This window comes from Bombyx mori, chromosome 23, assembly GCF_030269925.1.
Source record: "Bombyx mori chromosome 23, ASM3026992v2".
Taxonomy (NCBI): Eukaryota; Metazoa; Arthropoda; class Insecta; order Lepidoptera; family Bombycidae; genus Bombyx; species Bombyx mori.
The window spans coordinates 18,072,517-18,085,359 of record NC_085129.1 but is presented as its reverse complement, the minus strand read 5'-3'; the positions used below and the strand labels follow the sequence as shown (position 1 = coordinate 18,085,359).

Below are 12,843 nucleotides of genomic sequence, written 5' to 3'. Positions count from 1 at the left end.
ATAAGTTCTAAGGTCTTAGTATAGTTACAACGGCTGCCCCACCCTTCAAACCGTAACGCATTACTGCTTCATAGCAGAAATAGGCAGGGTAGTGGTACCTACCCGCGCGGACTCACAAGAGGTCCTACCACCAATAATCTGTTCTACGAGTGATGTGACACTGCCATTTTAACTTCGCAATCCTTTGCAAATATTATATGATAATAACAAAAATAAGTGCTTCAATAAATCGTTGAAGCTATTTTGATTGAGTCCACGAGTCGCGAAGAGAACACTCAACATGAGCGTGTCCGTTGTGATGTCATCTGCCACGCGCGCTTTAATATTTTAAGGAACACGCAATGAAACTCCTTGTCATGAGTGGTCGGTGTATCAAAGTTTTGTTAATTTTTTTATGTATTATTAACTTTTCCTTACCTAATCGTTGCCTAAGGGATTTTTCCAACTTGACGCGGACCGGTAGGTGAGCGAACGGGCTCAACCTGACAGAATTGCTAACACTAGCCCTAGCAAGAGCAGTGCTTCGCTGAATCTACTACCGGATCGGAATCGTGACTCACTGGGAAGATCCGGCGAGAAACTCAGTGGGTTATGTCTAGTGTTAACCTTACTATCTGGCCACATAGTCTTTTAGCCAATATCTTATCGAATAACACACGTACTCAGGATCAGGAATAATTCTAGATGATCCTTTCATCTCCATAATTACCATTGAGCTTCCCACCACCGGAGCAGAGTTTATTTGCCATGTACCATCCGGCTCTGGAACGACCTCCACGATGTTTCCCAAGTGTTACACTACTCAGCCGACAGCGACTTGGCAGTGCCCCTGGTATTGCTAATGTCCATAAATCATGGTAACCAAACATTATCATTTGGGCCGTATATTCATCTGCCTACAGAGATAATAATTCTCCTACTCTTCTCCCAGTCACCTGCGGTCGGCGCAACATGTTTTCTTCTTCCACACTCCTTCATAATATACCATTTCTTTGCTCATTTCCTTCTTACACATATCTTCTTTCACGTAATCTATCCATTTTTTCTTAGGTCTACCTCTGCCGTCAAAGCCTTCCACATTCATCTAAAACTCTACTAACAACCTTATTGCTATTTCATTGTCATCCTAAGCGCGCATTTCTCAACTTTTCCTATGCTTACACAGATAATACAAAGAAAAAACACGCATCACCCATTTTCTTCGCTCAACGGATAATGCAAACGAAGATTTCCATTGACTAGTTGTCCCACAGTAGTCGAAATTCGACTATAATTAATTGGAATTGTAAGTTTGTACACTATTGATTGTATTTTATACTTCTATAATCACAAATTTCGCCAAGATTACATTATAAAAAATACTAACAAAGACAAACAATATTTAATCTATTCTCAATTTGACAACAGACGTCAAGAACAAAAGTTTGACAATAAATAGTATGCATGCGTGTGTGCGTCAAATACATGGTATGTAGTGTGTGTAATGTTTTCTTTATTGATTTAATGTATATTTTAGGCATAATTTAAAAAAAATATTAGCATTATGCACTTCTTCTCTATATTCTCTATAAGTGTGGGAAATTTCATACTCCTCCGTCCGCGCAATTTTCGTAAAAAGGGATACAAAGTTTTTGCTTCACGTATTAATATATAGATACTGGAAACGACTGATTTAGCACACCGAATACGTAAATGTTTACTTAGATATATTAAATAATGACACATAAATATTTTTATGAATGTGTTAATACTAGTTCTTACCTCATGGAAGATTTTGGTAATTGGAAAACATAAATTTTGTGGAAGTACTGTCATACGACTGAAAGAGTTACTTGGCCAAGTGGGTAGGATGCTCTACCACGGTTTCTCGATACGATTCCTCGAATAGAACTCGATCGTCGCTGTTGTTAAGTAGACCATTTACCATTCGATGGTCAGTACTCCTGCGTGCCATGGATCACTTGCTGCTAAGTCACCAAAGCTCATAGACATCACACATTGTACAATGCTTGCCCCACCCTTAAAACCGGAATGAGTGTTCCAAGGCAGAAATAGGCAAGATGGTGGCGAAACTCGGCGCACGGTCTTAGAAAATACTCCACCACATGCACGTAGATGTATCCGTTCATGTCTCGTGCGTTCCTGACACCCGCAACACAGAAGACTGTCAGAGTGAAACCAGAAGTGGCTTCTCGTTTAGACAAGATTCCTAGTTTTCAGGCTTACGGATTAAAAGGAAACCTTGCGTCTAGAAAGGTTTATCTTGGTCTATAATCTAAAATGATTTATTGCCATCAATCGCGGGGTAGATTTGAAGACCATTCCGCAGAGAAGTCGGGTTAACTTACCGTCTCTCTCGTACATCTGCCGTAGGGACGCCAACGAAGGATCATTCTTCACCTCGTCAGGCAGAGCCAGCCATAGCTGAATGTTGTCCGTGGTGAGTTCCCCGCAAGATACCAGCGAATACTGGCTCTTGTCCAACTCCCGTTTGGGTGGCTTCGAAAGACCTATCCATTCTGTGAAGCTCTTCCAGCCAGCCATTTTCACTTGGCATCACCTAAGGAACAAGGTTTGGTGTTATTAGCTGCATCGTATATGATATTCGTAAGCGCAATGATGATTATACCTTATCGCGAGATAAGTTTTTATTGTGTCTTATTTATGCGCGTCAACTGTCATTTGCCGACCTAGGATATAGCAGGGTAGGGGTATACGACATACCACGTATATAGTAAGAAAGTATGAATCTTTTAATTTAAAACGCTTAAAAATAATAACGTTAACGCTTTTAATACTAAAATTGTTATCACATATTTTGCGGAAACTGTTAAGGGATTTTTGAAAAAAGGTAGGTACTTCATAAAAAACTTTAATAAAAAAAAATACAAAGTGATATGCTTGAATTCAGAGCAAATAATTTTATATGGTTATTTATAAATGTTATTAGCTTACTGAAACCGTATATGTGAGTGCGCTATGACACATCCGTACAGTTCAATACCTAATACCTATAATTAGACTGCGAAATAGTCGGTATTCCGACGCTTCGTACTTTATAGGCATTAATAGAGTCGATCTATCGACGGTTTGCGCACAAAGGCTTAAGTACGTTATCAGTTTAAAGCCGTTTATCACTGAACCATTTGAAAGACGGTAAACTCGTGTAAAAACGAGATAGACGTACACAGATACATATCATTGAGGATGACTCTTCGAGCAGATATAGACACGAGCTAAAACGACAAGCGCTTAATTTATAAATTATAATTATTTTTGTAAATTCAAACAACCACAAGACAAGCGTTAAAAATAAGTTGCTGATTGCTTTGGTCTTGAATTTGATACAGAACATAGTGCTTCCATTGAAATTGGTGATTTTTGTATAGAATTTCAGACAATTTAGTGTATCTGTATTCAAAGGGCGAATTGTAGTTTGACTGTTCGTTTAGTTACATTCCCTGTGCCTTTTTTTAGAAGCATTTATGGCGGGAATTTTTTTAATGAGTTTTTAATTAAGGAAATTTTTGTTGTTACGGCCCGTGCAAAACTTATTTAACCGAGAATTCAATCACATTCTAATATTAAGCGAACACAAAAAATTCATTGTTATAATTGAGAGATATTTTTGTTAGGTCGTTAATTTTAACTTTTTCACGTACCTGCCTACGTATATTTAAAGACAATTGGAATGTTAATTAAGTCTTAATTACCGTAGATTATCGTTATCTATTCTATTTTTGGGTCGTTTGTTTCTCTAGTTGCTATGAAATAATGGAATTCTATTTTCCTTGGATGCTATTAATAAACTGAATTGTCCATTAAACAACTGCCAACATCCGTATTTTTCATTAAATCTTACATTCTATTTGAGTTAATTCGTGTTCACTTTCAATTTTATTCAATTCAATTTGACTGGTGGTAGTACGTCTTGTGAGTCGTTGTGTGAGTAGGTACCACCACCCTGCCTATTTCTGCCTTGAAGCAGTAATGCGTTTTTGTTTGAAGAAGAAGAAGTTGTAGAAGTCTATGGGCTCCGGTAACCAAGTAATACCAGGTGGGCCGTGAGCTCGTCCACCCACCTAAGCAATAAAAAAAATACAAAAACTTTTTTTTTTATCATCAACATATGAATGCCACGAATCATCGCCAGTTCTAATTTATAACTAAGATCGGCCATTACTTCTAACGTCCACTTCGTTACGGACTGTAAATCAAATTTGTTTATGTCTATTTTGACAGCCAGAGGTCATTGGCATGTCTTTATAATAAAATAATGAACGTAGAAATAAATTTGAATTTTTAATCTATTTAAAAGATTTTTAATTTTAACTACTTAAAGGTCTTAGTTACCAGGTCATAAAATTCCTTAATTTTAACTCGACTTTGTCACCGACGAATGTTTAGCTTACGAAACTATAAACAGCTGTGGCTAGGAAAAGGCGGGCCATTGCTTATTGTTTTTCGGGAGGGAAATTGAAGAGGGAAGCTGTGTGAATTGTTTTATTTATCTATATTTAGTAATAACGGTGACTTATTAACCTTTAAGCATCTGTGAATATGCGTGGGAAAATAAAAAAAGACTATGAACGTAGCATCTCGGGTTCCTTGAAAAAATCCAAAGAAGTCATATTTTATCGTGATTTTATTTCATCTTATCTCATCTCGTTTTGATTAAATTTTATCTCAATTGATTACAGTCTCAGATAAATAAACTTCACCTCTTTTTTTTTTTAAGCTTAGATGGTAGCTCGCAGACCACTTGGTGTTAAGTGTTTACTGGAGCCCATAGACATCTACGACGTAAATGCGCCACCCACCTTGTGATATAAGTTCTAAGGTCTCAAGTATAGTTACAACGTCTGCCCCACCCAAGGGCGGATCCAGCTTTGGTGCCAGGAGGGGGTCACATAGTCATGGTCAAGTCAAGAACTTATAATTTAATTTTGATAACAATAGATACAAGTAAAAAGTAGGTATTTTATTATAAGCACATTAAAGGTATAAAGAAATTTTAGTTTTTTAACTTAGAACTATGTTATGATATGTTGAAGTTTAGTCGTTCCGATTCCGATTGAGGTTAGGATTCAATTTGAGGTTAGGCCTAGCTAGACGTGGCGTACTTTTCTCCGAACAGGAGCCTCGCCGAGTTCGAGCGGTTTTACACCGCCTCGGGTCCCGCCCTGTCATCGTCGCGGGGGACTTCAATGCCAAGTGCACGACTTGGGGTTCCCCCCGCACGGATGCGCGAGGCGAGGCCCTTTCGGAGTGGGCGATCGCGACCGGCCTCTTTCTCCTAAACAGAGGCACGGTCGCGACTTGCGTGCGGTGGAACGGGGAATCTCACGTGGACGTGACGTTCGCGTCCCCGTCCGTCGTGCGCCGCACCCGCGGCTGGCGCGTACTCGAAGGGGCGGAGACGCTCTCGGACCACAGATACGTCCGATTCGAGCTCTCCGCCTCCTCCTTGTCGTCGTCGTCAGCCGCGGGCGCCCGCGGCGAGGAGGAGCTCCCGCAAGGTGCGCCCCGTTCGTTCCCCAGGTGGGCCTTGAAACGGATGAACAAGGAGTTGCTGATGGAGGCGGCCGCTGTTGCTGCGTGGGCGCCAAAACCCGCGTGGCTCGCGGACGTGGATGCGGAGGTCGACTGGTTCCGGGGCACCATGGCAAACATTTGTGATGCCGCCATGCCCCGGGTCGGCCCCCGAGCACCACGTGGGGGTGCGTTCTGGTGGTCGCCCGAGATCGCAAGACTCCGCGAGGAGTGCGTGAGGGCGTGCCGCCGGAGCGCACGCCACCGCCGCCGCCGTCGTCGCGACGCTGCGTTCGCGGAGACGGCGGCCCAGCTGCACGCTGACTGTCGTCAATAGCAGACGGCGCTGCAGCTGGCCATCGGCGAGGCCAAGAAGCAGAGCATGAAGACTCTCCTGGAGTCGCTCGACGAAGATCCCTGGGGGCGCCCATACAAGATGGTTCGCAGGAAACTGCAGCCGTGGGCGCTCCCGGTGACCGAGCGGCTCCAGCCTCGGCAGCTGCGGGAAATTATTGCGGCACTCTTCCCGCCGGCAGCGGGGGGGAACTTTGAGCCCCCCCAGATGGACGCCACGTGGAGCACGCCGCCGCGTCGTCCGAGCGTTCCCGCTGCCGAGGAGCCCCCTCCCCCTATCACGGGGGCGGAGATCCATGCGGCCGTGTCCAGAATGAGAGCGAAGGACGCAGCCCCCGGCCCTGACGGCGTTCACGGCCGGGTCTGGAGCTTGGCCTTCGAGGCCCTAGGGGACCGGCTCGGGGGGCTTTTCGAAGCGTGCCTCGAGTCGGGACGGTTCCCGTCGAAATGGAAGACGGGCAGACTGGTCCTTCTGCGGAAGGACGGGCGCCCCGCGGACTCACCCGCGGGCTATCGCCCCATCGTGTTGCTGGACGAAGCGGGCAAGATGCTCGAGAGGATCGTCGCGGCCCGCATCGTCCGGCACCTGACCGAGACGGGTCCCGATCTTTCGGCGGAGCAATACGGCTTCAGAGAGGGCCGCTCGACGATCGACGCGATTTTGCGCGTGCGTGCCCTCTCCGACGAAGCCGTATCCCGGGGCGGGGTGGCGATGGCGTTATCCTTAGATGTAAGGAACGCCTTCAACACCCTGCCCTGGTCGGTGATCGCGGGGGCGCTGGAGTATCACGGCGTCCCCGCATACCTCCGCCGACTGATCGGCTCCTACCTCGGGGGCAGGTCGATCCAGTGCATCGGACACGGTGGGGCGATGTACCGCTTCCCCGTCGAGCGCGGTGTTCCGCAGGGGTCTGTTCTGGGCCCCCTGCTGTGGAACATCGGCTACGACTGGGTCCTGCGGGGCGCCCTATGGGGTTCCCTCCCCGGGCTAAGTGTCGTCTGCTATGCTGACGATACGCTGGTCGTAACCCCGGGGAGGGACTACCGGGAGTCTGCCCGTCTGGCTTGCGCAGGTGTGGCAAACGTCGTCGCAAGGATCTGACGGTTGGGGCTCGAGGTGGCGCTCGAAAAAACCCAGGCCCTCTTATTTCACGGGCCGGGACGGGCGCCGCCTGCGGATGCCCACCTCGTGATCGGAGGCGTTCGCATCGGGGTCGGGGTGACCGGTCTCAGGTACCTCGGCCTCGAACTGGATGGTCGTTGGAGCTTCCGCGCTCACTTTAAGAAATTGGGCCCTCGGCTGATCGCGACAGCCGGCTCTTTGAGCCGACTTCTTCCTAACGTTGGGGGTCCCGATGAGGCGGCGCGCCGCCTATACATGGGGGTGGTGCGGTCGATGGCACTATACGGTGCTCCGGTATGGTGCCAGGCCCTGGCCCGCAAGAACGTCGCCGCGCTGCGACGTCCGCAGCGCGCGATCGCGGTCAGGGCCATCCGAGGATACCGCACCGTCTCCTTCGAGGCGGCGTGCTTGCTCGCCGGGGCGCCACCCTGGGACCTGGAGGCGGAGGCACTCGCTGCTGATTACAGGTGGCGTAGCGACCTCCGATCTAGGGGGGAAGGGCGCCCCGGCGAAGGTGTAGTTCGAGCGCGGAGGCTCCAATCTCGGCGGTCCGTGCTGGAGGCGTGGTCTCGCCGCTTGGCGGACCCGTCGGCCGGCATCCGTACCGTCGAGGCGGTCCGCCCGGTTCTCGCGGACTGGGTGGGCCGCGACCGCGGATGCCTCACCTTCCGGCTGACGCAGATGTTGACCGGCCATGGGTGTTTTGGCCGGTACCTCTTCAAGATAGCCGGAAGGGAACCGACGGCGCAGTGCCACCACTGCGCGGACCGCGACGAGGAAGACACAGCGGAACATACATTGGCGCGTTGCTCTGGATTCGATGAGCAACGCGCCGCCCTCGTCGCGGTCATAGGAGAGGACCTCTCGCTGCCGCGCGTCGTGGCTACGATGCTCGGCAGCGACGCGTCCTGGAAGGCGATGCTCGACTTCTGCGAGTCCACCATCTCGCAGAAGGAGGCGGTGGAGCGAGAGAGGGAGAGCTCTTCCCTTTCCGCACCGATCCGTCGCCGTCGAGCCGGGGGCCGGAGGCGGGAATACGCCCGTACGTCCCGGCCCCTGTAGGTAGCGGCCTCCCCCCGGTGAAGGTCAAGGGGCGACCTGAGGGGGTGAGGCCGCGCGGCGCGCTACCAGCACTCTAGCGCGCTGCCGTGGAGTGAATAGAGCGACCGGTCGACGGTGTATCGCGTCCCGACCCGGCAGGCTGGTTCTGGTCCAGCGGGGTATTCCGGGACACCAGCGGCACCGTCTGGGCGGCCCGACGGGCTGCCGTACCGAGACGGCCGACGTTTCAGAGCCTTCGATTCGCCTCGAAGGCTCCGTCGGCTGGGCGTCCTTGGGGTGAGCCGCGCCGTCTGGTTGTAGTGTTGACCGCGGTAGCCCCCCTACCTCATCCGGGTTCTGACCTCGGAGGAGATCGGACGTCGGGTGTAAGAGTGCAGGGGAGTCGTTTAGTGGGTGGGTCCTAAAATCCTTGGGCCCGCGGTCTGCTCACAACACCATGCAGATCGTTGAGTCTCACATACCCCGCGCGCCCCCTTTTGCGCGGGGACCTCGTAGGAGGTTCGGCCCTCTACCCGAAAAAAAAAAAAAAAAGGCCTAGCTAGACGTTACGTAGTCGACAAGCGCGCGCGAGTGTGGCGCGGTAAAATTCAAATTTTCGATGCGTTCGTTCCCAAACATTTGCCATCATACAAAGTTATTATATTATTATTATATTAAATTAATTAAGGAGCAATATAAGGAGCAACAATATACCTAGTCTTGCCATAAATACTGAAACAAAGGAAAAAAAAAATTCTATTGCAAATAACATTTATTACTTTTACAGTGTGTTCGTTTAATATATAAATATAAAACAATTTAAAGTACAAAAAGCTTATTCGAAGTGGTCTCCATTGGCTGCAATACAGTCCTTTAAACGTTGAGGCCAGTTATCAATAGAAGTACGCACTCTTTCCATGGGAACATTTTTCAATGCTAATCGTGCGGATTGTTTTAGGGACTCCAAATTATCATGGCGTTTAGAGCAAGCCGTACTCTCTAAAACTGACCATAAATCATAATCCAGCGGATTAAGATCGGGACTAGACGAAGGTCAGTCTTCAGCTCTGATGAAGTCCGAAACGTTCGTTTCCAACCAAGACTGCGTAGACCGAGCTTTATGACCTGGCGCCGAGTCTTGCTGGAAGGACCATTCTTAATTATTGAACATGGTGTTGTTAAGGAGCTTCACTACCTTCTCAAGAATCGTATCTTGATACACTTGTGCCGATGTTTTGATACCTTTTTCACAAAAGTATGGCTCAGTCACTCCTTGATAACTAATACCCTACCAAACCATCACTGAAGTCGGATAGTGCCCACGTTGCACTCTGTGGACTAATTGGGAAGCTTCCTTAGAGCTTTGAGCATAAATACGGTCATTTTGTTTGTTAAAATGTTGCTCAATTGTAAAAAATTTCTCATCCGTAAACAAAAATTTTCTATGACCTCCCTTTGCGTACCGTTTCAGTAGTTGTTTCGATTTTACCCCCCATTCTCTTTTAAATTATCAGTTAAGAAATGACCACTAGGTCTCTTATAGGCTGCAAGTCCTAAGTCATCTTTTAAAATACGCGACATGGTTCTAGGTGCTATCTTCATCTCCCGAGTTAAAATCTTTTGCTTTCGGACAGGATTTCTTCGAATTCTTTCCCTTACTGCTTTGACCACCTTTTTCGTACGAACACTACGTGGACGGCTAGATATTTTTCTGTCACAAACAGAGGAGGTCTCATTGCACCTATTAATAGCCCGGTACACAAACATTTTACTAATACCAAGCGTATGGAGAGTTTTAAAAATTGCATTTGGCTCCATACCTACTTTGCGTAATGCAATCACAGCGATTCGGTTTTCTTTATCACCCCACTCCATTTTAATATCACAAAATATTGTACAATGTATTGGCGCCAAAATGAGAAAACTCAATGAGCAATCATATAAAAATGACAGATTCCAAATTCAAATGTAATATTTTGTTTATTTTTAATTGTAACAGTATTTAACGGCCGTCTGGTGTAGTGGTAAGTGACATGGTCACTACACAAGGGGGTCGCGGGTTCGAATCCCGCCAAGGGAAGATATTTGTATGATTTATATAATTGTCTTTTCAGGGTTATGGGTGTATATTAAATATATGTATGTGTATAATAAAAATATTATATTTATTTCCGCTATCTGGTACCTGTAACACAAGTTCTTTACGAACTTAGCACGGGAGCAGTTAACGTGGCGTGATTGTTAGTAAATATTTATATTTATTTAAAAAAAAAAAAAAAAAAATTATGGCCAGACTAAGTATTGTGTCCTTAAATCATTATGTTCAATATGTGGTCCACCTAGGTCCTGGAACCAGCTCAGGGGGGGGGTCATGACCCCCATGACCCCCCCCTGGATCCGCCCTTGGCCCCACCCTTCAAACCGAAACGCATTACTGCTTCACGGCAGAAATAGGCGGACTCTCAAGAGGTCCTACCACCAGTAATTACGCAAATTATAACTTTGCGGGTTTCATTTTTATTACACGATGTTATTCCTTCACCGTGGAAGTCAATCGTGAACATTTGTTGGGTAGGTATTTCATTAGAAAAATTGGTACCCGCCTGGGATTCGAACACCGGTGCATCGCTCAACAAGAATACACCGGATGTCTTAACCCTTAGGCCACGACGACTTCAAAACGACAACCTCATTTCATCTATCCATGATCTACCTTAGTACTGGTGGGTAGCGAAAGGTCTACAACGCACTGGTGGAAATATCATCGGGGACGCATTTCGACCCGCCATCGCAACAGATATGTAGGTTTTTACTTGCCGCATCCAGGATGTTAAATGGCCAGGGATAAATTACAGGTCATTATTTACGTATTTTATAAACAAAAAAAAAAGTCTCGTAATTACTATATCCATCTCTGTCTAATGACAATAATGACATTAAAACGGAAACCACAATGGCATTCAAATTTTAATGATTTTAAACGGATACCAGAAGTTGAATCGTACGTAATCAGTGGATACTTTTCAATGTCTTCGCTAATTGTAGACCCGTTGAGAAGACCTCATGTTTGTTTAGTCCATCGCGAAGACATGAGAATTGTTGAGTGTTTGAAAAACTTACAGCTATTATTAATAGCATATTAAATTATAGTTTAAAATAAATAAATAAAACTCGCTTAAACAGCAATCCGAACTAGGGGGAACCTGAGGGGGCGGAGATCCCACGCCGCGCTATCAGCATACCAGTGCGCTGCCAAGGAGAAACATTATCAACGTCAAAAAGAGCAAACGATAGGCGGTTTATCGCGTCTCCCGACCCGGCAGGCTGGTTCTGGTCCAGCGGGGCATTCCGGGACACCTGACGGGCTACCGTACCGAGACGGCTGACGTTGCAGAGCTTTAGATTCGCTGTGCTGTCTTGTTGAAATGTTGACCGCGGTGACTCCCTTGACTCACGCGGGTTCTGACCTCGGGGGGATCGGACGCTTAAGCGAGAGTGCAGGGGAGTCGTTTAGTGGGTAAGGCCCTAAATTCCATCCCCATGGCCCGCGGTTCGCTCCCTACATCTGAGGACCTCCTTCGTAGACCTCGGGGACCTCGTAGGGGGGTCCCCGGCCCGAAAAAAACCGAACTAATATTTAATTTAATTTTTTTTTCTATCCTGTCGGTACGGGTCAGGATATTAGAGCGAAGTTACAAAATTATTGCATAGTTATCGGTCATCTTGACGCGCGTGCATATTATTAATAAATATAATTCCGACTACATAAAATCATTCGAAATGATGTTCAAACAATTCGTCACATACAAACAAACATACATAGGCGGCACTGAAAATTTCGGGAATTAACGAAGTGACACAACATTACTATTTAAAAATGTATTTATTGCTTTTCGAAGTATTCTCCGCGAAATTTGACACATTTTTCCATACGATGGAACCAATCATTGAAGCAACCATTCCATTTGGAAGTTGGGGTCTCCAAAATGGCCGTTTTGTAGGCGTCCACAGCTTCTTCAGGTGATGAAAATCTCTGTCCACGCAATTTATTCTTTATTTTAGGGAAAGTATAGAAATCATTAGGGCTTAGGTCGGGGCTGTACGGCGGATGGTCTAATAATTCTATGTTTTCTTGCTCTAAAAACTCTTTTGTTCTGTGCGCGGTGTGAGAACTCGCATTGTCGTGATGGAGGATGATGCGGCGGTTGCAGTTCTCTTTACGGAGTTCAGAAACGACCTGTGGCAAACAAATGCTAGCATACCATTCTGCATTAACCGTTCTTTGTCCCTCAAGAGGAATAGTCGTAACATAGCCGGTTTTGGAGACAAACGTACCCACCATTTTTTTTTCAACACTCCGTGAACGAACATTTTTTGTTGGCTTTAACTCATTTTCGAACACCCAAACTCGTGACTGGTTTTTTGTTTCGGGTTCGTACGCGTATATCCAGGATTCGTCACCTGATACAATGTTGTATACCGCATTTGAGGATCCTGCGTGGAATCTTTCGAGAGTTCTGACGCACCAAGTAACGCGAGCCGCTTTTTGCTCTTCACAGAGCGAATGCGGTATCCATCGGGAAAACAACTTTTTTACACCTAATTGTTCATGCAAGATTATTTGTATTTGACTCATGCCAATGTCTACAGTTGCCTGAATTTCGCGGTATGTCACATGTCGATCTTCCTCAATCAGCTTACGCACAGCATCAACTTTTTCTTGGGTGACTACAGTTTTTGGACGACCTTGACGGGGATCATCACTGAGCTTGACATGTCCACGTTGAAACTCA

General features: G+C 46.6%; 1 protein-coding gene across 1 annotated transcript in view; it reads right to left on the bottom strand.

Annotated features, from left to right (window-relative positions):
• The window catches only part of LOC101740941 (P protein), a 40,325-nt gene that overhangs the window by 23,568 nt on the left and 3,914 nt on the right, over positions 1 to 12,843 (bottom strand). Inside the window, exon 2 of the mRNA XM_038019505.2 lies at positions 2,349 to 2,560. Within this exon, the coding sequence (XP_037875433.1) occupies positions 2,349 to 2,544 (196 nt within the window). The 5' untranslated portion in view covers positions 2,545 to 2,560. The remainder of the gene's footprint in view (positions 1 to 2,348; positions 2,561 to 12,843) is intronic.